Source organism: Antennarius striatus, chromosome 10 (genome assembly GCF_040054535.1).
Source record: "Antennarius striatus isolate MH-2024 chromosome 10, ASM4005453v1, whole genome shotgun sequence".
Lineage (NCBI taxonomy): Eukaryota > Metazoa > Chordata > Actinopteri > Lophiiformes > Antennariidae > Antennarius > Antennarius striatus.
This window is the reverse complement of record NC_090785.1, coordinates 10,290,167-10,313,626: the sequence shown is the minus strand read 5'-3', so window position 1 is coordinate 10,313,626 and position 23,460 is coordinate 10,290,167. Positions and strand designations below refer to the sequence as shown.

Sequence of the window (23,460 nt, the reverse complement as noted above, 5' to 3'; positions counted from 1 at the left end):
TTGGTACATCTTTCCATCGTCAAGGTCCAATTTAATTAAATTCTGTTTTGGGAAAAAGAGAGTTCATTAATGTGTATCTTGCAGAGTGGGAAAAATGAAAGTGAGAGAAAGATACTGTTTGAAATTTTGCAAGATACTGGTTAAATTAATTAAATGCAAGTATAGTGTGATACACCTAATTCATATAATCCACACTGGCAGCAATACTAAAAAGTCAGAGACCTCACAAACTGTACAATTTACTAGAATGAAAAGATTTTAAACCCCTATCAGAATGAAGCAGCTCAAACCTGTATGTTAAAGCTCTTCACTAGCTTTGATTTCTGATCATGGTTCGGTTTACTTTTAATGTGGGTTCGCATATAAATATTTTTTTTTGCCATATGTTCATTAAATGTGAAAAAACTAAAAAAAAATATTCAGAAAGAATAGTCAAAAACAGGAAACGAAATACAAAATAAATTGATTTATATGATTTTACTGTATATCTTCAGTTGGCGCCACCGGAAACAACTGCGTGGTGATGCAAAACACCAACGAAGAAGAAGGTTTACGTCATCACAACGCGACTGGCGACAACAGCTTCGAGTCGGAAATTTCTACAGTAAGTGAGATTAGTGCGTGAGTATCACACATTAAAATGCTTATCTAATAAACAGTCATTCGAAAACGAGGATTTGTTACTCAGTTTTGACGTTTACGTTGTGACGCTTCACATAGATACGATAAGTTAGCTAGCATCTTTGCCAGCTGCCTAATTCTTTCTTCAATTTGCTCACAGATAAGAAAACCTACTCAAATATTTGCCTGGACAGTAACGATTAGCCCAAACCGGATTGTCTGTGTTGCAAAGGAGCAGAAATATTTGCATGATACAGAACAAGATACCCTCTGATATTACTTAGACATTTTCAATAGTGTGTTCTGAGTAACGCTAAAAACCCATCTGTATGCGTCTGTTTATAACTGTAGATCTGTCTGTTGTTATTGTTGTTTGTCTGTTACCATTATTGTGTTTCTGTTATTACAGGTTTTAATGTGTTGTACAGTACCTTGTGAAAGCGCTTCATAATAAAGTTGTGATTGTTATTATTGTTGTATTACAATGTGTTACATGTTGTAGGAAGTATCCAAAATATGATATTTAACTTGGGCATATGTAACAGGTGTTAAGTTTTTTCAGGATACTATTGTCAGCACTAATTCCCACGGAATCTAATATTTTAAATCTTCTTTTGAGACTTATTTTTCTCAAAAAGAAATATATGATGAAAAATTTCTCCAAAGCATGGCAGTAGTAGAGTCATTGTAACAGCTTGTCTATTTTTTCTTTTCTTTTCAGCACCCCAGTACTGCCAGCTCAGTGTAACATTGTTTTCAATCATAGGTCATGGCAACAGAAGGTGAAGTGAAGACAAGTGAAGAGGCTCCGGCAAGCGGGAAGGCCAGCACTAGGTTTGACCTGGAGAAAGAGACCGAACTTCGTTTTGAAGTGGAGTCCGTGGCTGCAGGGGAGGCAGGTGAACAAGTTGAGCTGGAGCTGATTACAGGAATGGCTGAGGTCTTTGGCTCAGAGCTGAACCGCAACAAGAAGTACACATTTGGTCCGGGCTCCAAGATTGCAGTTTTCACCTGGCAAGGCTGCAGTGTCAATCTTTATGGGAAGCCAGAGGTGAACTCCTGTAGGATGTTGTATTCAATGATGTCAAAGTTTTGAAATAAATATCACAATCATATATGATTTTGTAATTTTATCATTGAAAAAATGTGAAGCTCAACCAGTAACCAGTGTCTCTACCTTCATTCCAGGTGGCTTATGTGTCCAAGGACACTCCTATGCTGCTCTACTTGAACACACATGCTGCCCTGGAACAGATGAGAAAACAAGCAGAGCGAGACAATGAAAGAGGGCCCAGAGTAGGCTTGACTAAAGAATTATACTCAAGCTGGATCTGAGTAAATGCGTTTTGCATGAACATTGAATAATATTTTATCCTCAGGTGATGGTGGTAGGACCTACTGATGTAGGCAAGTCAACAGTGTGCCGAATGCTATTGAGCTACGCTGTGAGGGTGGGCCGAAGGCCAACACTGGTTGAACTTGATGTTGGACAGAGTGGGGTAAGAGAGATTGGATTTAATGCAAAATGTTAAACCATACTGCAGACAGACTTATTTGTTTCAAAATCAACATACAGTAATCCCTCATTACTTGGGGTTAATGCGTTCCAGGACCACCCGCAAAAAACAAAATTCTGCGATATAGCGACAAACTATTATTTACTATAATTTAAACGTTTATGAACCTTCCCCTTATATTAAACCCCCTTCTATGTGTATTACCTTTTTCCACACTCTTATAGATTGTTTAAAGTGCTTTTAAGTGTTTGATACATGGGAGTGAGCTGCATTCCGTGAGTCTCGGAACGCAGCGCGCTTCCTGATGCTGTCAGCCAATAGCATGCGCATACGGTATCATGTGACTACTATAAATCCACAATCTAGTGAAGCCGGCCATCTTGAAGAGCGAACTATTAGCGAGGGATTACTGTATAGCATAAACGGTACCTGTGTTAAGTCAGTCAGTCATCTTCAGATTACCACCGCTGTATCCGCCGCAGCGTGTCACGGGGAGCCCGAGCCTATCCCGGCGGCATAGGGCGTGAGGCGGGGGACACTCCGGGCATGATGCCAGTGCAACACGGAGCCACACACAAAGACACACAACCATGCACACACACACTCATTCCTATGGGCAATTTGGAACGGCCAATCAACCTGAAGCACATGCTTTTGGAGGTGGGAGGAAGCCGGAGAACCCACGCAGACACGGGGAGAACATGCGAACTCCGTACAGAGCAGGACCCGAACCCGGTCCGCCGTGTTGTGAGGCGGCAGCGCTAACCAATGTGCCACCGTGCTGCCCTATTCTGTGTTAAGTAATAATTATTATTATGGATCTTTGTTAAGAAAGATAAATCAGAGTTAGGAGCAAGGTACAGTGTTCCCATGAAACAGGTGCTATCAGGACTGTGTACATGAAGTTCTGGAACACAAATGTTTTGCATGTCAAAGACTGCTTACACTGTATTTGTATTTGCAATATAGGATGGAAGTGTTGATAAAAACAAGTTTGAATATGCGAAGTGTTAAGTGTTTTTGCTCCACAGGTGTCTGTACCTGGTACAGTGTCAGCACTGTGCATTGAGCGCCCAGCAGATGTGGAGGAGGGCTTCTCAGTCCAGGCTCCATTGGTCTACCACTTTGGATCTACAACCCCAGGAACCAACATCAAGCTTTACAATAAAGTGAGAAAACAAGAAGTCATTGTTTTGAGAACATATATGAATGATGTTTAATTTTTGTTTACAAATTACAAATTTTGTCTTAATTGTCTTTTTTGTTTTTTTTTTTGTTTAACTGCCTAATATATTTGTTCTTCTAACATAACATCCAGCTGACATCATGCCTAGCAGAAGTGTTTTCCCAGCGCTGTGAGGTGAACAGAAAGGCCAGCGTGGGAGGCTGCATCATTAACACCTGCGGATGGGTGAAGGGCTCAGGGTACCAGGCTCTGGTTCACTGTGCGTCAGCCTTCGAGGTTGATGTTGTGTTGGTGCTTGACCATGAGAGGCTCTACAATGAACTCAAACGAGACCTTCCTCACTTTGTGCGGGTTGTGCTCCTCCCCAAGTCTGGAGGGGTGGCAGAGCGCTCCAAAGAGTGCCGGCGGGAGGCTCGGGATGAAAAGATCCGCGAATACTTTTATGGCTTCCGTGGAGTCTCCTTCTACCCTTTCTCGTATGAAGTGCGTTTTTCGGATGTGCGCATCTATAAGATCGGAGCACCATCCATCCCAGATTCATGTTTGCCACTGGGAATGTCTCAGGACGATACCCAGCTAAAGCTGGTGCCTGTGACACCTGGCAGAGACCTCACATATCATGTGCTGAGTGTAAGCAGTGCTGAGGATGGCGAGGAAAGTGTTAGAAAAGGAATAGTGGAAAGCCCTGTCTGTGGTTTTATTGTGGTGACTCATGTGGACACACAAACACAGGTGATGAAAGTGTTGTCTCCGGCACCCAGACCGCTGCCTAGACATACTCTGCTCATCATGGACATCCGCTTCATGGACACTAAATGAAGTGGCACTCAAATGCTTCAATGTGGGAGTTGTGTTAAGAGTTTATATGCCACAGGAGCGCAATTTGTATCTCTGTTCTCTTGTTTTTACTTTGTAATGCTACATACGGGAAGAGAGAGAAAGATAAAGTAGTGATATTGGTGACTCACTGAATATCTGTAAATGTTGCCCCATTTGGAAACACGCCCTGGATTGGGGTTTGAGTAATTTGTTGAAAGGGGTGTGGTTGTAGCAGTGCAGCAATTATTTTTGTGAGCATCTTTTTAATCTTGTAATATTTTTTTGTTGAATAAATTCCTATTTTCATTGCTTTGTTTCAATTTTACAGGCTTCCGCATGCAGCATGTTTTCGTCTCCTATGCATTGCGTGCTGTTTTGCATTTATTTGAATGTATCTACTGCCTAATGTACAGGACAACAGTTGTGAAAATGTTTCTTAATACAATTGTTGCTCAACCAAACCTAATCCAATATTGCAAATTTAATAAGTGAGTCTGTGAATTCATAGCAGTGTTCCCTATGATTTGGTTACAAACTTTTGTATTGCTAATTTCTTCTTTGGACATAAATTGGGCAAACAACAATAAACCTTCGGGAATATTTTAATGGACATACAGTACTAGTGTGAGATGCTCTGTTTAGGGCACTTACATACATACTGTATGTTTGCTGTTTACTCCACAAACAAGTTTATATTGGCAGTCATCAAATACCAGTCCTGCATGCTGTTGTAATAATTCACAATATTAAAGTTTTTAAAGATAACTTCCCCAGTAGAGTTAATTTCATTAAGTTGAACACTGCTTTTGAACTATATCAAATCAAAGTGCTTAGCAAGATCCCATAGACCACCATTATTGAAACATTTTTCCCGAAATGTTTCCAAAAAATGTTTGTTTTATTAATATTTGCTAAAGGGTTAATTGCTTTGTTTTCAGCCCAGGGGTGTGCTCTAGATTGGACTGTACCTTATTTATACTTTTGTTCTGCAAAAGCAAGTGGATTAATGTAAATATAATTATCCAGAGTTTCACAAAAAATGCCTTAACGTCACAATTTTTCCTCACTTTGCAAGGCTATTGATGTCTCTTAGACCACGCCTTCTCGATCTGTGATTGGTCCTTTTCTTCCACCTGACGGAGTAGTTCCGGGATTCCGACGTCGGCCTAGCTAGCGAGCGAAGTGAGGTGCTAGCAGCGAACGGAAGGACTAAAAATGTACACCGTTTAGACAGGACAGCGTGCAAGTTTAGTATTAGGTAAGGCCTGTTAGGTTTACCTACTCTTAAGGTTGACACCTTTGGGGGAACGTTGCTTCAGTCAATCTTGTCAGGTGTTCATGGAAGCCACTCCGCGAGTGTAAAGCTTCTTTGCTATCCAGGTGACGCTGGCTAACTCTTGAAGCTATGGTGAAGGTGCGTCGCAAAAAACTTTCGACGCTAGCACCGATTGATTATTTAGGAGGAGTAGCATTTAAATCTCTCGTCGTTACACCAGACGAAAAATTTCAGTGTCTTCTCCCTTTGTTAAAAGCGTAATATATCAAAGATGTTTATGTGGTCAGTGTACTGGTTGAACTGTGGGTTTGTCCTGGCCTGCTTGTTTGACGTTAAGGCTTGGTCGAATTTAGCGTCCAAGTCCAATTTGAAGTGATTGTCCCTGAAATGTTCCGTGTTTATTGAAAACACATCGACTGTAACCGGACGGATACGAAATACCAGCCCAGTCGGCCCCTCAGTTATTTTGTTAACTTGTGAACTCCCAGATTGTTGCGATGAGATGACACACAAGGCTCGACACGGGAGATTTTAGGATTAACACCCATCATAGTCGGAGGGTGGGGGGGGGGATTTGTTGTGGGGCAGATGAGATGATTAACAACAAGCACACTGACACGCCGTCTTTGCCCCAGCGTTGTATTTATTAGGACTGATTATCAACAACAACATGATGGTTTTCATCGGGAGAGGAAGGAAGTTAGGTTGAGTTGTGTATCAAAGGCGTCCACCCCCCTCACAGATCGGTGGTGGTTTTTAATTTCCAGTAATGGGAGGTGTTCGTTGTTCCACCTGGGGGCATAGAGGTGACAGCTGCCCGTGAAAGCTGCAGGTTGGAGAACGACTTCATTTATGAACACAGAAGTTAGTCGTTCTGACTGTTGTGAAATCACTATTGAATATCTGTCTTGCGATTTAAAACGAAGATAACATTTCAGCCTGCAAAATGTTCATCAATTACACTATTTGTTATACTTTGTTAAAACTTTTATTTAATTTGGTAATAGTTGTAAAGTTATCTATAATGCATTTTGTTAAAAAAAATTTCATTGATAAAACATTAGCATGAGTGGAAAGTGAAATATCCATTGCAAAGTTGTCCACCTCAAAACAAAATTTCAGTCACGTTCAAGACTACCTTCATTTAGGACAAAGAAAAGTGATGAATGTGTACAAGAATATAATTACAAGACAAAAATTCCTTGATTGCTTGAAATATTGGCCACCTATGTATTTGTGTGCTAATTTTTTCCACTGTGTGTTCTGTTTTTCAGTGGGCGAAAAACAGCTAGTGGGCGAAAAAGACAGTGTGAAATAAAGAAGAAAGGACTAAAATGCATCAGACTACATGACATCGTGACACATGGCTTTATTTAAGACATGCAAAATGGAAAAGGAGGTCTATTTGCAGAGAATTGGGAGGTGGGAGAGGTCTCTACATCCAGACCCAACCAAGTGTGATGACACCTCGGTGACATACACAGGGCTTCTTTTTGGAACGAGTTGATTTCGTCCCTATATTGAGACTGAAGGCAGGAGTCAATCATCAATCAGAGGGGACTCTGTTTGGCTATTTGAGTTGTTTTAATTTTAATGGCAAGAGTATACATCATTTGCAAAAACTTTTTTTTTTAGCAGGATTTTGAAAAAAAACTCTAGTTGGACTTTTGTTTGTTGTCAAGCAGTTTTCAGCAACAGATTGAGTGATTTTGTGTAATTATTTCAACTAGAAGACTTGGTTTGAAACGCTGGAGCTGTCCCTCCTGCCGCCGTTTTCAGTTTCTTCCACCCACCCAGTGCCTAAATAAACCCTCTCGGGACAATCACAGAAGTCATCAGCAGCTGCTGTGCTCAATCCCATGCCTGTTGTCCTGTATGTGCTTCTGTTCTCACCCTGCTGGCTATCCACCCACTACCTCTATAATTTGCTGATGGTTTAGTTTTTGATCAAGTTTTTCAGAAAGGCATAATCAGAACTCAAGCACACTGATGGCCATAAATATAAACACTTTAGGGCAGAGAGAAGCGTAGATTGTGATTGCCTCTGCTTTATTATGCATTCTCAGTTGTGTTAAGTTGTGCTTGTGCAAGGGAGCAGTTTAAGATTAGATTTATTTATATTGTTGCACCAAATAGTTACCGTAAAGCCATACAAAAATATTTATGAATTGCCTACACATATTTTTGTATTACACTGCTCTGGTATAGTTTTGCTTTTATATGCTTCTATTGTGATTATGCTCACAAATTAAACATCCACAAAAAGCTGTAAGTTGTTAAATAAAAGGAATTCTGTTTTGAGGTGATTGTATTGGTGCTGGGAGAGCTTTAGTGCCCACATTCGAAGAATCCCTCATGCTTCTATTCAATTGTTTTTCTTTCCCAGACTGGTCATGTCCACTCTTACCAAACAAACCCCATATTTGCTGTTTTGACCCATAAAACAGTAATTGTACAGCAAATATCTACGTCTTTCTCCCTGTCTTCCTCTTTTTTTCTGTCTGATGCCGGGTTTCAATGGTGGGGGGGTCGGGGGAGGAGTAGCTGTCCCTGCTTCTGCTCCTCCCCGTCCATTTCGACCCAGCCGTTATGTCCCAGTGTCTGCAGCCGTCACCTTCCTGGTCGGGTCCACCACTCTTTTCTTCTGCTTCACGTAAGTATCGCTTCCTTTGTCTCACAGTTTAATCATGAAATGTGGTGCAAACATACTTTGCTTACTATGTTGTTGACGCTGTTGAGACTATGTTAGTAAAATGTGTGGACATTTTCAATTTGCTAACAGCATGTGTAAATATACCCTTTGTGCTACATCTGAAGACATGTTAATTAGAGTGTCACTCAAACTTAACTTCAAAAGTCTCAATATGTCAGATCTTATATTTATGGCAGTTACTTTACCTGTCAGACATCTGGACAAACCTTCCCATTGAGGAATGGTCAACTGTGTCCCAACTTTGTATTAGTACTGCCTTTAACTTTCATTTTCTTCCCATCCTTTTTTGTACTCTTCAGATGTCCGTGGTTGACAGAGAATTTCTCCTCTCTCATTCCCATCTACGTTGCTGTGATCTTCCTCTTCACCCTTTCCAACTTCTGCATGGCCACTTTCATGGACCCTGGAGTCTTCCCCAGAGGTAAGAACACATGAACGTTGTTGGTAAGCATTTGCCGTAGAAAGTTATTCCTGTCATTATGCAGTACTTTTGACATGACGTAATAACCATTTGATTGCTACTCGAACTACAGTCTGCGTGTTTGTGTCTGTTGGCTGCAGCGGAGGAGGATGAGGATAAAGAGGATGATTTCCGTGCTCCCCTCTATAAAACAGTAGAGATCAGAGGCATCCAAGTGCGCATGAAATGGTGCTCAACCTGCCGGTTCTATCGTCCGCCACGGTGCTCTCACTGCTCAGTGTGCGACAACTGTGTGGAGGTGCACACACACATACGCACACATGTACAGTATCGTGGACTTTCTTTGTCGTGGCTCCTCGAATTTTTATCTTTTTCGGTATTTTGAAAAGAATGTATTTTTCACTGACTGCATGTCAGCAGAACCTCTGCAATATTATAATGTACATTTTAAAATTATATGTTAACTGAACCAATTCCCGAAAGCCCTTCTTACACATGTATAAATAAAATATAGTTGTAATTTGACATCTCCTTTAAATTTCAAGTCCTAATATTACAATGAACTTTTATAAATTCCTGCGTGTTACACTGCTCAGCCTAGTTGTGTCTCATGAATTGCATCTGAATGGAGGAAGACAAAGCTGCAAATTTATCTGATTTTAATGTTTTGATTTTTTCCTATTATTTTTTTCTGCACCTTATCAATTTTAACGCTATGCTTTGTCAGGATTTCGACCACCACTGTCCTTGGGTGAACAACTGCATTGGTCGGAGGAATTATCGCTATTTCTTCCTCTTCTTGCTGTCGCTTACTACCCACATCGTGAACGTATTTAGCTATGGCCTGGTTTACGTCTTGCACCACCGCCAACAACTGGACACGCCACATGCTGCTGTTACGTATCCTTTATTTAACTAACTGCAGGAAACACTGTGGAACTTCGTTTTCCTGTTTGGGAGTTTCTAGTTGGCATTATTTACTTGCTCTTTGGCTGCAGTCGTTGTGATATCCTTGACAATCTCAGTATGGCTGTAATGTGTGTGGCTGGTCTGTTTTTCGTCCCAGTTGCTGGCTTGACTGGGTTCCACATTGTGTTAGTGGCCCGAGGGAGAACCACAAACGAACAGGTACACACTGAACAAGAGCGTGGTTTTCTCAGAACAACCCATGTCACTGAATAATTTCATACACGTTTTTTCTTTCATGAAACATTGTTGTTGAGGCTAGAAAGTTTTTTCTCCTCCATTCTCTGACTGCAGGTGACAGGAAAGTTTCGAGGAGGCGTCAACCCTTTTACAAATGGCTGTTTTAGGAATATTTCACATGTGCTGTGCCGCTCCCAGGCTCCCAGGTCAGCCTGTCTTTCGAAGACACTTGTTAATTTCAACCTCCCCTGTTTACACTTGTCATTTTAATTAGGAATGAAATTCATGTGTCCACCTTATAGATATGTGGGCCGGTGGCACAGTCCTCAAGCAATGGAAGTACAGCCACCATTTCTGAGGCCGCCTCTCACCGAGGCCCAGCTGGAGGCCAAGATTCTGGACAACGGGATCCAGAATGATCGCCACAGCACCAGGGTGAGTGACTGTAAATCCAATGAGCAGCGTAGAAGTGTTAATGTGCAAATTTTGGACTTCCTCTCTTGTTTTGCCTTTCTCTGACAATGACTAGAGAGAATCCAGCATGGATATATGTTTTTGATCCACCGATTAAAAACAATGTCATCCAGTACTAGAAACATGTTGGTGGTAACTAGGAAAATTTATCAGATGCTCAAACTAACTTTCCTTTGCTGCAATTCCACCTGGAAAAAAATTAACTACATGTCTGAACCTGCAAAATCTAGAAGGTTTCATTGTATTGCAACAAGAACCTTGTGGCTACATTCTCAACCACAGGGTTTTTTGTTTCTTCAAATTCAATATTATTTTTAATGGGATCCTGATTATTTTTTTGTTGTTTGTATGAATTCTGTCTTTTCCAGTCCAAGAGTAGTCTGGATCAGACGGAGAGCCAGTCTGCAGATGCTGAGCCTCCTCCTCCTCCAAAGCCTGAGTTTCGTTACATGGGCCGTCCCCGTGCTGACACTGAGGGTTGGGACACACACACTCACACAAACACACACACACACACACACGTTCTTAAGTGTTGATTTCAATTGTCCCTTTTGGTTCTCCCCACATACAGAAAGCAGCTTGTTGACTGAGGCTCCACCCACACCATCAATGTTTAAGTACCGACCGGCTTACAACAGCCCAGGAAGGAACCACGCTGCCCTCGCACATCCAAACAAGGTACCTGTCAGTTTAGACAAGCACAGACCTGAGGATGTTGGGTATGAATTGTTACAGAGCAATCGACTTACAGTCAAGTTAAAAGATGCTTGTGCCTGATCGGACACAGACACCTGAAAAATGCATTTGAATCTGAATATATCCTTTGAATGCAAACGTAACTATTACATAGCAAGGTACAGAGAGCATTTATAAAACACATCGGTCTGTTGTAGGTTCTGGTGGATGACATGCCCTGTTCCTTCTGATTTACTTTGTGGATAATACCATGCCCCTGTTTTTGTTTTTATTTTTACTTCGACTTTAAAATGATCATTCAGTGGCCATCAGTTGATAAGTAAGTCTCAGCCAGTGTGTGTGTGTGTGTGTGTGTGTGTCCCTTTGAATGTCTCTGTGTGTTTGAGTGGGTCTCCTTTCCCTCGAGTTGACTGGATTGTGTGATTCTCTACTCTGTGTGTTTGTATTTCCATGTACAGTATGTGTAAATACACACAGTCTGACATGCAGTGCTTGTTCAAGCCAGTCAGTGTTTCCCAGTCCAGTGGTGTGATGAAGTAGAGCACCAGTCAAACATCTGTTATCCCCTCGCCACCATTTTCTTTTTATTACAATTTCTTTTCCGTGAGTCTGTTTTTGTTCTTTGTTATCTGTTGTTTAGATAACGATTTCATCTCCCTCCTTCATTCACGTCTGCCATCATCTTTGTTTCGTTTCTCCCCTCCACCTCCTCTGTATCTTCGGTCTGGTTGTCTTCCTCTCGTCTTTCCTCTCCTCAGATGATTCGTGGGGAGAGTCTTGACTCTCCGTCTCCCTCCATCCTCCAGTCAAGCCAAAAACCCAGCTATCGCTCGGAACCAAGCAGCCTGGATGGGGCCACAGTGGTAGGGGGAGGTGTAGGGGTGCACAGAGGGGGAGGCGAAAGAGGCGAGGGCCCCGGAGGCCCTGGAGGGACTGCAGCAGGACTATCAGGGGGCATGTCAGGTTACTCCCTGACTGGGCGCTCCTACACCTCCTACCCATCCTCTCTGGTTCTGTCAACGGGATCCCACTCCTCCAGCCTACGCTCGGCCCACACGGCACATAACCCACTGGCCACGCTCCCGTCAGAGGGAACCACAGACACCAGCTACAAAAGCCTGGCCAATCAGACGCCTCGGAATGGCAGCCTGTCCTATGACAGCCTGCTGACGCCATCCGAGAGCCCGGAATTTGAGTCAGCAGCCCATGAGCTGTCGCCACAGAAGCCCTACGCTCAGTTCCCCTCAGCGACAAGAACAGGCCAGTCTGAGGTGGTGTCACCCGGTGCACGTCTGCAGGGCTACACATCGCCCTTCCTCTCAGCTCAGATCGCCCAGCAGAGGGAGGGACAGCTGCTCCAGGGCTCTGCCACTTTCTCCTCCCCTCACAGGGCCTACCTGCGTGCTGTCAGCCCACCCCCCCACTCCTCTGGACCTACTGAAATCCAGCACCTTCTCCATCACAATCAGGACTCATCCTCCCGACCCATACGTAACTCTTCCTCCTCCTCATCCCGCTCAGTAGAGCCTCTTGTCTCCCCGCCACCTCGCGGCCTCTCTCTCGGCAAGTCCCAGGGTTACGCTGGGGAGGCGTGGCCTCAGCACAAACCTCGGCCTACAGGAGGGAGCGCTGTATTGGGAGGAGGAGGAGCTGGAGGAGGGCATCAGGTTCCACAGTGAGTAGTTATTCATCACCAGTTCTGTCAACCTGCTACTCTTCCTCGTTCTCCTTTTCTTCCTAATCCTCTTCTTCTTCCTCCCTGGTTTATGTCAGTTCTCCTCTTCCTCCCTGATCTGTGTGAGTCTTTCTTTTCTTCTTCTACAATTTACAGCCAGTCTCTGCTTGGTTAGTATTCAACAGTTGGATGTGTGTATGAAAGCATTGCTTGAGTGAAATGCTTGCTTCAGCTTTATTAGCATGTCAGTGTGTGTTTAAACCCCATGGAAGCATGTCTGACCATGCTGCTTTTTCTGTCCTTCAGTGTTTTGTCTGTCTTTTATGTTATTAAGAATAGTTACCCGACACCTTTTAAGATCATCAGTTGAGAAATATTTTGCCGTTTGTTTTAGTTCAAGTAGAACCGCTCATATCCACAACCATGTATCCTCTTTTCTCATCCCTAATCCACCCCCCACTCCCCTTGGCTCCCTTTCCTGATGGCTGTCCAATCAGATCCACCACTCGCCCAGTCTTGACCAATCACAACACATCCAAACCAGGAGGAGGGGTGAAGAAAGTGACAGGTGTTGGAGGGACCACGTACGAGATCTCGGTTTGAGTGTGACACATCAGAGTCACTGGACAGCTTCTGTTTAGCCTAAGCTGATATTATTCATGACTGCAGACCCCTGAAAAATGACTGTTTTTTACTGCAGCAGAGTAAAGGAGCAGAACTTTCTGGTACACAACTTTGCAACGAAACTGCTAGCCTTTCTTAGAAGAAGGTGATGCTGGTTCATGTTTCCCAGGATCAGTTTGTCGTTATTTAGCCATTTTGTGAGCCATAAGCTGATGTGACTTCATAATCATGGCTGGGTACAGATATGTCTGTCGAACATGCATCACTATTCAAAGATTTACTGTTCTAATTGGGACATTAGCACAGAGTTTCGACCACTGTGCTCATAATTTAATGAATGGATGGCCTTTATCCATTGGATCAAAGATTTTAAGAGGGAGGATTTCGGACGGCTGATCAATAGAGATTTTGTCTCCTCTGTGTAAATGGACCACACAACCTTTTAATCAATGAGTCAATGATAGAAGAATCCAAACTATAAACAGTATCATTTTAGTTTTACATGTCTTTTTCAAAAACATTGTTTTATACAAATGTATAAAATCTTCCAGATTATTATTGGGTCTATGTGTCAGGTATTGAAGTGACTTGCTGATGGTGGCATTTGTTCTGTGTCCAATTATTCATGAAAGCAATTTCAGATCAGTGTACTTTTAACGGCTGTATCAGCCAATCACTAGGACTTGCTGGAATTGACATCGTCCAAAGAAATTGGTTATCCTTTAGTGGACGGCTGAAGTGGCAGATGACTGAGTTTAGTGTTTGAAAGCCACAAAGAAATATTCTGAAATGTGATTGGAGCACAAACATCTTTGTGGAATGTATGCTTGTAAAGTTAATTCGAGGAACATTATGCAAAATCTATTTGTAGCTTTAAGATCATTGTATGTCTTGTTTTGGTGTTTTTTTCCCTTCTTTTTCTCTTAAATTTTGTGTCCATTGGTTGATCAAGATGCTAGCAGAACATTACCTGTAAGTTAGCCAGCCAAACAAGGCAGAGAGGGAAGGGCTTATTTATTTCAGACGAAGCAACCTTGTAGTTTGGGATACAATTCCAAAGCAGTTTGTTTTAAGAAATCTAAATATTTTTTCTTGAAACCTATTAATTTGTAAAAGAGAAACAGATATGCTATTGAATTGCATTTTTTAAGGAGGGACTGGTTTGCTTTTTTTTTTTTTTGGCCTTGGAACTATTCATAACAAAGCAACCACATTATTTTTTTAATTGGGATTTATCCTTGCATTTATTTGAGGAAAAAATTGCGACAGTTAAGATTTTAAGATTGATTTGAATATTTAAAAAGAAAAAAACTAAAGGTACATTTTGTATTCTTGAACTAATAGCCATGTTGACAAAGGAAAAACTAGTACTGCTTACTTGTATTTGAGTTTGTCTGTCAGGACTGGCCATTACAGTAAAGGCTTTTCTTCTGTCAAGGCCCACAGTGATAATTGCAGTAGAATGTCAGTGCTGGCTGAATGTAGCATGTCTTTTGGGGATGAGTACACGCTTGTAGCACACAAGTATCTTTGTTCAACCCAAACGACTTTGTTACAAGTTTTCAAATCTCCCAGGCTAAGTCTTTGGTGTGCATGTGATTTTATTTGTTGTGCTGAATGCTTCACTGGTGTGCATACTTGTGAGAATATTGTAAAAATTTCCACCTGGTTCATATGGGGGTGGTCGTACAAAAAGAAGCATAATTAATGGCACAAACAGTGTATGGAGATAAAAAGAATCTGAGTTTATCTTGCTGCTGTGGCCAAGGGTGGTGGCCACTGAACAATTTGAAACCATGTGAGTATCGTAAGAATAATTTTATGTGAGATAAAATATCACTAATGTGGGCTGTGGTGAATGGTTTCACAAATATCTGTAACATGTACATTAAAGAAATTTCCAAAATGGCCTTATACAGATTTTTTTTAAAAAGATGTCTTCTCAGAATAAAAAGGTCAAACCAATGCATGAAAGTGTCATTATTTTAACTTCTTTTTCAGTTTCAGTCCTCATCTTTTATTTCAGTCTCGTAATATTTCACCTGAAGCAATACAATGTTGCTAAAAAAAATAACTTAGAAAATAGGTTTAAGTTCATCATGGCACCTCTTCAAGCCAGATACCCAGGAAAACATCCAGCTGCTCTTCTTTTGGGTACTTGCTGTGGTAAAAGCCTTGCATAGAAATAAACTCTGCTAAAGATTGCATGTATTTTCCTTCCTCCACTCTTATTCAAAGTCAGATGAAAATTAAAGGCTTCATTGAGCCCCTATTGGATAATCTCCACATTTCACTGGTCTTTCTTGCTCTCCAGAGGCTCCTCCAGGTTGTCTGCTCCAGCATCGAGTTCATCGATGTCCTCTATGTGAGAGCCCTCAGGCTCCCCCTCTTTCAATTCACGACCCTTATTCAGCTTCTTGGATTTTTGGAAGAGTTCATTGAGGTTAAATTCTCGGATGACATTCTCCTAGAGATGAAATATTCATATTGGCATTCTGCATGTGAATGTGTTTGCACATTATTCTGTGTGTTTGTCACGGATAGACCTACTGTACCTCATTAAAGGTCCAAGACACCGCTCTGCGTTTTTTGTCCACCATTGGACGTCTCATAATTTCCCGCCCTCCTTGGAAAAGTATCAGTGACGGCAGCTGCTTCGCCAGGGGAGAAGTACTGACTTTGTACCTGTTCCAGAATTAATTTATGACAGTTTATACCTATACGCTAAGAATGTGTCATGATTTAGCATAAACAAACCAACTACTGCCATGGATTGCAACATCCTGTGTGGCAGAGCAGAGAAAATATATGACCTCTCTGAAACCTCTCCGTAGCGTCCAATGTCCACCTTTCCAAACCTGAGGCCAGTGCAGTTGTACCTGCATAATGTTGGAAAGACACAAAAGACAATTTGGGAATGTCAGACTAAAACTTTGTTCTTAGCCAGCTTTCCAAACTGCTATACTTCAAAGAGCAATTCAATAGTTATTGGACTGAAACCCCCAATGCATCATCAAAACTTTTTTAGTTTTTCCACCTATCAAAGATCATGAAGGGGACTAAAATCAATAACTATTTTTGTTTTTAATAAAGCGCTGATAAGCAATCAGAAGGTTTACAAAGGTTTTTAAACTGCAGCAAATGGCATGATTTATAGGTTTCTAGTCAACTCTACAGTATATTAATCCATGTTGTATTGGGTGCTGCACAGTCAATCACAAGTACATCTGTTCCATTTAAGACATTTGTTTGACTAATACGTACTACAATTCAAAAGCTTGATCAATGGAACATTTACTATCTCTTACTTGAGAGAGAGGTCGGCAAAAACAGGAGCAAACGACTGGCAATCTGAGGACCAGTTGGCATAGAATTCAACAATCCAGGTGACACGACTGTCCTGCTGCAGCTCCTCCTGACATCAGATAAGAACCGATAACAAAGACGTGTGGCGTTCACTCGCACCCAGCTTTTGGACTGGGGCACAATCGATCAGTCAGTACGCTTTAATGTTTCAATTTTAAATGTATGATATTGTACTTCAGCACATTCTGTGTTACAACACTCACATCTATGGTCTTATCACTGAAGTACTTGATGTACTCTGGTCCCATATACAGAGGTGGCTTACAGGTCATGACAAATGCTGTAGGAGGAACATAAAATTATTTTTATACACTAGATGAAAATAATGATAAATATAGGTTATAATTTTCTTAAACTATCAATACAAACTAAAATGAAGGCATGTTATTTTCCTCCCGGATTAATAACACACACACACACACACACACACACACACACACACACACACACACACACACACACACACACACACACACACACACACGAGGGAAGTTTCACTGTTTACTTGTTTGTCTGTATGTTAGCAGGACTACACAGAGACTATTACACAGATTTTCATGAAGCTTGGTGGAAGAGCATGTAAGAGGAAATAAACTATTATATTTTGGACTGGATTAAAAAAAATTATTGGTGTCTTTTTACAGAAGTAGACACATATAAATAGTAATGAGATAGCACTGGTTTGCTAAAAAAAGAACATCCCTAACTTTTTTTTTATCTTTAAGGGAGGAGTGTCTGAATAAATTCAAAGTAATGAGGAATACAGGGCAAAATTTTCAACAAGGTCACTGACCAACACACAATGAGAGATACAAGATTCCGAGTCGAAGGTCCAGCCTGAAGAAGAGGATGACATTGGCCACTTTACTGAACATGAACAAGTTGCCTATGTGCTGCTCCAGTGTGACTGAGAAAGAGGGAAACAATGACTGCAAAAGAGGAAAAAACCTTCACATCACGACTACAAGGTCAGAGGGAGGCTGTAATGTTTACACAACAAGGACTATTAAGTGAAGGGCTTCCTGGGTTTGCCTCTAACTCAGATTTTAATCAGTTACACACCGATAAATACGCATTCGATTGAAAGTTAACAATGGTAGTTATGTGTGTAATGCTAATTACAATTTAGTCACAAATTATAACTTAAATTAAAGAAGAGGATTAAGAAAGAAATGCACTTCTAATGCATCTTCATACTCCCAAAAGGTGCAGTACTGGCTTTGTGTGGGCCACTTTTGATGACGTGACTGTGTGCAGTGTAAGCAAATAGTTAAGTTGTCACACCCTCTGTATTAGGTATGCAAAGAGTAAACTAGGTTGTCCCAATGATTACATCCAATTAACATCACTTGTATTGGCTGAAAATGAAATTACTGCTTCAAAAATGATCATCTGAAGTTAAGCTGCAGTAATTACAGTATCATATTACTGCGATATAGTATTATATATTTATAAAGCAGGTTTGACAACAAAGAGGAAGGTGAGAAGGAAGAACCAAAGCATAAAACAACACTGAGGCCAAATAAAAGGGCAAATGGTAGTAAATGAATGAATGAATGAATGAATGAAGACAGCCCTCTACAGTGTGTTCTTACTGCAGCACATTTCTTTGTTTGCAGTTTCATAGGGAGACAACACATTTTATTAGTTTTTTTTCTTTTTACAATGAAATTGTATCGATTATCGATTTTCCTAATTGACCTGAGACGCAGTTGATTAAGAGTCACCAAAACAAATCCATATCATTCATCAGCACTAGTTAGCATATAGAAACTTTGTCAGTAGGTGTGAGGAGGAGTGGGGGCTCACTTACTTGCTCTCCTGTTCTTCATCATCACAATTGCACAGAGAAACATAAGAATCTCAAGTTCTCTCTGTGAGTTAAAAAGACAAACGCATTAAACAACAGTGGGCTTGATTAACCAATATACAGCAACACACGACTTAGCTCCACCAAATTTAGCAACAGGCAACACTATCCCTGCCATGCACGCTCTATTCTCACCCAGTCAAAGTCGCAGGAGTTGCGGTCCTCCCGCTGGCTGGCCAGGTGCTCACACAACCCGGGAGCTTTTCGGGCCACCAGAAAAGCGATGGACATGAAGAACGACGTGATATAATACGGTTTGAGCAGCCATTTGTAAATCTGAGGTAAGTGGTAAAAGAAAGTACAGAGTCCTGTGATTAGACCCATGCTGGAAGCTATGGCGGTCGACTACAGGAGTTTGAAAAGGAATGACAGCTGGAGTAACCGAACGCGTCGGCTTGATCAGACTGCGCATGCGCTCCAGCAGCGCTTTTGAAGCGCTTTCCGCCTTTTTGGTCGCTGCGGCTCGCCGTTCATTTGGCGGGCAGTGCGAAATATAAACAGAAGAAGATGGAAGTAGAGCAAGGCGAAGAAGGAACTCCGAAGGAAATTGCGCCCAGCAGTGATTTGTGTGTAAAAGATTCAGTTGGAAACCAGAGTAATGAGGGTAAAGGCGAATGTCCATCAGACGGACCAAACCCCGGATCAGTTTGTAACACGTCCGGGGAGACGGAAGCTCGATACAGCAGGCTGAAAATATTCAATAAAGTCATGCAGAAGAGTCTGGATAAGTTCATCGACCTTGCCAGGTAATGCGTCATTTTGTAGAGAAATGTGTCTCAATTTTTGTGTTGTCGATCATTTTTACTGTAAATAGCAATAAATTTTAAATTTAATACTTCTCCAAGTTCAGTATATAACTCAGTAAATTTAAATTGCGTCACTGTTCTACGAAATTTCACCGCTAGTTTGTGTCGCTAAAAATAAATTCTGTATTTTGTTCGTTATAAACCAATTATTATTTTTATTAATCAGTTATAGAAATTCATTTTCTTCACAGCCAAGTCAATCAGTTAGTTGATGAACTTGGAGTAATGAACTTTTTGTTCCTATACTAGATCAGTAGCTTAATTTTTCTGCACGTCTGGTTGACATTACTTTCATTCCTAGTTTCAACAGGTTTGCCAGTACATTTCGTCCGCTGTACAAGAAGAATCCTCAAAGGATGGAGAGCATTCACAAGCAGTTCATAGAGGAGCTGCGGAGGGCTGTAGAGGTTCATCACATTAATACTATACATTAATATTAACAAATGTGTGTACATTTTATTACTTTTCATTCATTTATTTTCAGTTGTTTACATAAATTCTTGTATTTTGTATATGAAGGATGACATAAACAGGCTGATTGAAGAAGGCCGATTAGATTTCAAGCTGAATGAGCTGGACAAACTGGAGCAAGCTGCCAAGGACAATCCAAACCCTGCATGGTTAGTAAATAAATCTGCTTTCACTCCATTGAAATTAAGAACTGCTTTCATGTTTGATTGTACACGCTCAATTTTCTTGTAAAACATCTGAAGCCTGATATCTATGCTCATTGTTGTCAGGCAAATAGATATGATAAATGTAAGAAGACTAGACTTGCAAATGCTTTTGCAAATTCCACAACTCTGCAAAAAAGTTCAAAAAGATGCACAGAGCAACCATTGGGACATTATGGAGACTACCATCTGTGGGTACAGACGTATGACAGAACATCCATCATCATTTAGCAAATCTGTTGATGTATATTATAACATGCTGCCTTGCTTTCCACAAAATACAAAATGAAGCCATTGGACACCTGTATAAATCTGTTATCATGTTACCAAATATATGAAGTGGAATAAAAATACAATATACTGTATATTACATATAAATTAAATAAACATTCAACTTGGGTAAAAATCCCCTGAGTTGTATAACTGCTTATTCAACATAGTGAGAGATTTTTATTTCTAATGCAAATATCCTTTCTTTCCAGATATAAATTGTTAGTCTCGATGAAAAGTAATGAGCAGTATCTAATTTTAGTGCTGACCATGAGAATCAGACACTCATTAATTACGGGTGTTGCAGCAAAAATTTCCATTCTGCGTGTCCCTCTTACTAAAAACATCTCATTTGAACATTTTTATAGATTGTATATCAAACTGTTTTGTTTCACAAGAGCGGCGGTCCCTAATCACCGTTGAGGATTTGTACCGGGTCACGAGCCGACTTTTTTTATTGATCATCAGTCTAAAGATGTTTATTTTGAAAAGTGGTTTCTGTGCGGAATGACGTACAGCACACGTGAGTCTGTAACTCTTGACAGGTCTTGGTCACGTGACAGGAAGCGGAGTTTTCTGCAGCGATCAAACAAAACCAAACTATGGAGTAGACTGGACGTCCGGAACACACTTTGGGTATCCCGTTACCCCTAGATGGGACCGGCTTGTTGCAGAGAAACAAGCCTAGGGCTCATTATCATTAATATTAAATTGACTTGTTCACCCTTTTATATATAAATGATGAGTATTTCTCCTATGGTTAATGCATTGATTGGTAGTCAGCACAGTCACTTGAATCAAGTTTTTTGATATACAATTTTTGTTCGAAAATAACTAATTTCTTTTACAGAGATGTTGATTATTAATTTATTAAAAGGTTGCTTATTGTCTGTTGATATCTGCATTAGACATCAGACCACTGTGGTGATTTATTATTACACTAAAGCTGACCTGGTGTCATTAACGATTATCAAGCAAATGAAGGCCAGTCTGAAAATATTGTCTTAGATGGTGCAATAAAGGTTGGGGACTGCTGCACTAGTGGATCTGTAATAGAAGTGTTGTGCATTTGTTCACTAAACAGTATATGTGCGTATAATTATGCCCAGCTTGCAATATGATTAAAAACAAAATATTTTAACCATTTATATCATTTTAGGCGACCAAGTGGGGTTCCTGAGCAGGACTTCAGTAGCTTTCTGATGCCCTACTATCAAAAGCAGGAGGCCTATATGCGACTGGAGCTGAAAAAGATTAAAACAGAGAATGCTTCCCTTGCCCAGAGAGTTCTTGCTGGTAGAGAGAATATTGCTCAGCTGGAACATCAGATTTCTACAGCTGTTGATGACTGGAAGGTGAGAGGAATAGTTTAACCTAGTCAAACATACCGAACTTGTTTGCTTCTACACTTACATATTATTATTCTTTTCCTTTCGACTTTTCCCTTCAGGGGTCACCACCGCGAATCAGTTGCCTCCATCTAACCCTGTCTTCTGCATCCTCTTCTCTAACCCACTACCTTCATGTCCTCTTTCACTATATCCATAAACCTCCACTTTGGTCTTCTTCTAGGCCTCCTGCCTGGCAGTTCAAAACTCAACATCCTCCTACCATATTTTACATATTGAAGAAGCAAATTGAAGTGTAGCATATGTCTTTCAGTCTAGAGATTTCAGATTTAATCTGAATTCAGTTCAGATGTAAAATTCTTGTATATGATCCACATCACTTTTACTTTTAGTCTGAGATTCTGCAATTACTTTTGAAGGTAACATTGATCAGCTTTAATATGTTGTAAATGGTAATGATATTTTTAAAGGGGGAAAAAAACGTGATATTGGATTTGGTTAGATAAAAGATCGTTCCCTCCACAACCTGTGGAAGAGGGTGAAAATAAAACTTTGCCATCATAAGTATAAACTTAAAATATGTTTACAGTGAATGTGAATGCTTAAAGCTGACGTGTTGTTGTTGTTTTTTTTCACCTTTAGGCTTCCGTCCTACAGTTTGAAAAACTGGCTTCATCTCTCTGCCCTGCAGATGTCTTTAATGTTTGATCTTCTGATGTTCTAACCTGCACATATTCCTGTACATAGCGTTTTTGTATCTATTTGTCTGAAAATAAAAGTGAACTCATGGAATCATCCAAAGCTGTTTAAATCAATCCACTGGACTTTAATAAACTTTCATGAAGATGTTTTGCCTCTCATCGAAGAGGCTTCTTCAGTTCTCGTGGTGGCTGGTCTTGTCCCAGTTTAATAACCCTGTGGGGTGTGGTCAGGGCTATTTGCATTTCAACGACCATAGTTGAAACCCATCTGACTTCTCAACAATGGCTGATGGGGGTTTCAAAGGGGGGGGTCATTGAAATGCGCGTTTCACTGAGCCTTTGTATTCTAATGAGGGTCATCAGTACGAGACACATCATCTGGGTTAATCTGCTAAGGCATTCATCCAGTGGATTGATCCAAATCAATCCACTGGATTTATTAAGAAAGTTTCTTGAAGATGTTTTGCCTCTCATCGAAGAGGCATTTGCAGTTCTTGTGGTGGTGGCTGGTCTTGTCCCTGATGACGCCCTAATAGGGATTCTTGAGAGTAGCTGGTACCCTGCAAGACAGGGCTGATAAGCTACCAACCAGTGCCCAAGACCAGGTGAAAGAAAACCAACACCTGAAAGGGGCATTAAAAACGTGTGGATATCCTGACTGGACCTTCGTGAAAGCTCACACAAGATCCAGAAAGGAGAACAACCCAGCGAGGACGGAAGAGAGCAAGCGCAATGGTATAGTGATCCCGTATGTGTCTGGGGTGTCTGAAAAGCTGAGGAGGATCTTTAACAAACACAAGGTCCCTGTGTATTTTAAGCCGGGAAACACCCTCCGACAAAGACTGGTCCACCCAAAAGACCCCACACCACACAGTCAGTAGAGCAATCTGGTGTATGCAGTTAAATGCAGCGAGGAATGCTCAGATGTCTACATAGGGGAAACCAAACAACCACTACACAGACGCATGGCTCAACACAGAAGAGCCAACACATCAGGACAGGACTCGGCAGTCTTCCTTCACCTCAAGGAAGAGGGACACTCATTTCAGGACACAGATGTTCAGATCTTGGACAGGGAAGATAAATGGTCTGAGAGAGGAGTGAAAGAGGCCATCCACGTCAAAGTGGAGAAGCCATCTCTGAATAGAGGGGGTGGTCTGCGACATCACCTTTCTCCCATTTATAATCATGTCCTTTCGAAACCCCCAAAAAGATTGTCTCTGAACTGAAGAAGTGTCTTGGATGAGAGACGAAAC

General features: G+C 41.1%; 4 protein-coding genes across 11 annotated transcripts; 3 read left to right on the top strand and 1 right to left on the bottom strand.

Moving 5' to 3' along the window:
* Window positions 1-554: 554 nt before the first annotated feature.
* Window positions 555-4,449, top strand: clp1 (cleavage factor polyribonucleotide kinase subunit 1). Of its 3 annotated transcripts, none has more exons than XM_068325616.1 (6): window positions 555-604; window positions 1,343-1,672; window positions 1,810-1,917; window positions 2,001-2,120; window positions 3,170-3,307; window positions 3,457-4,449. In XM_068325616.1, the coding sequence occupies exons 2-6, from the start codon at window positions 1,391-1,393 to the stop codon at window positions 4,141-4,143; spliced, it is 1,335 nt and encodes a 444-aa protein (XP_068181717.1). In that variant the 5' UTR covers window positions 555-604; window positions 1,343-1,390; the 3' UTR covers window positions 4,144-4,449. The 3 variants fall into 3 exon arrangements, with proteins under 3 accessions (XP_068181717.1, XP_068181718.1, XP_068181719.1); XM_068325617.1 differs by having other exon boundaries at window positions 560-604; window positions 1,388-1,672; XM_068325618.1 differs by having other exon boundaries at window positions 604-621; window positions 1,388-1,672.
* An 847-nt stretch (window positions 4,450-5,296) lies between these two features.
* On the top strand, window positions 5,297-15,133 carry zdhhc5b (zinc finger DHHC-type palmitoyltransferase 5b). Of its 5 annotated transcripts, XM_068325217.1 has the most exons (13): window positions 5,297-5,401; window positions 6,694-8,072; window positions 8,432-8,553; window positions 8,694-8,851; window positions 9,281-9,453; window positions 9,579-9,681; window positions 9,814-9,905; window positions 10,002-10,134; window positions 10,542-10,650; window positions 10,745-10,851; window positions 11,628-12,544; window positions 12,643-12,666; window positions 13,042-15,133. In XM_068325217.1, exons 2-12 carry the CDS (start codon window positions 7,924-7,926, stop codon window positions 12,659-12,661), a joined length of 2,082 nt encoding a protein of 693 aa, XP_068181318.1. In that variant the 5' UTR covers window positions 5,297-5,401; window positions 6,694-7,923; the 3' UTR covers window positions 12,662-12,666; window positions 13,042-15,133. The 5 variants fall into 5 exon arrangements, with proteins under 5 accessions (XP_068181318.1, XP_068181313.1, XP_068181314.1 ...); XM_068325212.1 differs by lacking the exon at window positions 12,643-12,666; XM_068325213.1 differs by lacking the exons at window positions 5,297-5,401; window positions 12,643-12,666 and adding an exon at window positions 5,428-5,557.
* Window positions 15,134-15,265: 132 nt separating this feature from the next.
* Window positions 15,266-18,849, bottom strand: tmx2a (thioredoxin-related transmembrane protein 2a). Its single transcript, XM_068325218.1, has 8 exons — window positions 18,540-18,849; window positions 18,348-18,408; window positions 17,328-17,441; window positions 16,738-16,814; window positions 16,477-16,583; window positions 15,982-16,047; window positions 15,724-15,853; window positions 15,266-15,635 (listed from the first exon to the last, which is right to left on the bottom strand). Exons 1-8 carry the CDS (start codon window positions 18,726-18,728, stop codon window positions 15,459-15,461), a joined length of 921 nt encoding a protein of 306 aa, XP_068181319.1. The 5' UTR covers window positions 18,729-18,849; the 3' UTR covers window positions 15,266-15,458.
* pmf1 (polyamine modulated factor 1) lies at window positions 18,760-22,340 on the top strand. 2 transcript variants are annotated; one of them, XM_068325219.1, is made up of 5 exons: window positions 18,760-19,150; window positions 19,512-19,617; window positions 19,730-19,830; window positions 21,314-21,509; window positions 21,605-21,909. In XM_068325219.1, exons 1-5 carry the CDS (start codon window positions 18,912-18,914, stop codon window positions 21,800-21,802), a joined length of 840 nt encoding a protein of 279 aa, XP_068181320.1. In that variant the 5' UTR covers window positions 18,760-18,911; the 3' UTR covers window positions 21,803-21,909. The 2 variants fall into 2 exon arrangements, with proteins under 2 accessions (XP_068181320.1, XP_068181321.1); XM_068325220.1 differs by lacking the exon at window positions 21,605-21,909 and adding an exon at window positions 22,146-22,340 and having other exon boundaries at window positions 18,762-19,150.
* The last annotated feature ends 1,120 nt before the right edge of the window (window positions 22,341-23,460 follow it).

Coding starts and splice junctions, on each gene's coding strand:
- clp1 (XM_068325616.1), top strand. CDS start 1,391: ATGGCAACAGAAGGTGAAGTGAAGACAAGTGAAGAGGCTCCGGCAAGC. Junction 1,918..2,000: donor ACAATGAAAGAGGGCCCAGA/GTAGGCTTGACT, acceptor TTTTATCCTCAG/GTGATGGTGGTAGGACCTAC. Junction 3,308..3,456: donor ACATCAAGCTTTACAATAAA/GTGAGAAAACAA, acceptor CATAACATCCAG/CTGACATCATGCCTAGCAGA.
- zdhhc5b (XM_068325212.1), top strand. CDS start 7,924: ATGCCGGGTTTCAATGGTGGGGGGGTCGGGGGAGGAGTAGCTGTCCCT. Junction 8,554..8,693: donor CCCTGGAGTCTTCCCCAGAG/GTAAGAACACAT, acceptor TGTTGGCTGCAG/CGGAGGAGGATGAGGATAAA. Junction 10,852..11,627: donor CCCTCGCACATCCAAACAAG/GTACCTGTCAGT, acceptor TCCTCTCCTCAG/ATGATTCGTGGGGAGAGTCT.
- tmx2a (XM_068325218.1), bottom strand. CDS start 18,728: ATGGGTCTAATCACAGGACTCTGTACTTTCTTTTACCACTTACCTCAG. Junction 18,409..18,539: donor ACTCCTGCGACTTTGACTGG/GTGAGAATAGAG, acceptor TTTAACTCACAG/AGAGAACTTGAGATTCTTAT. Junction 16,584..16,737: donor TCAGTGATAAGACCATAGAT/GTGAGTGTTGTA, acceptor ATCTGATGTCAG/GAGGAGCTGCAGCAGGACAG.
- pmf1 (XM_068325219.1), top strand. CDS start 18,912: ATGGAAGTAGAGCAAGGCGAAGAAGGAACTCCGAAGGAAATTGCGCCC. Junction 19,618..19,729: donor AGCTGCGGAGGGCTGTAGAG/GTTCATCACATT, acceptor TTGTATATGAAG/GATGACATAAACAGGCTGAT. Junction 21,510..21,604: donor CAGCTGTTGATGACTGGAAG/GTGAGAGGAATA, acceptor TTTTCCCTTCAG/GGGTCACCACCGCGAATCAG.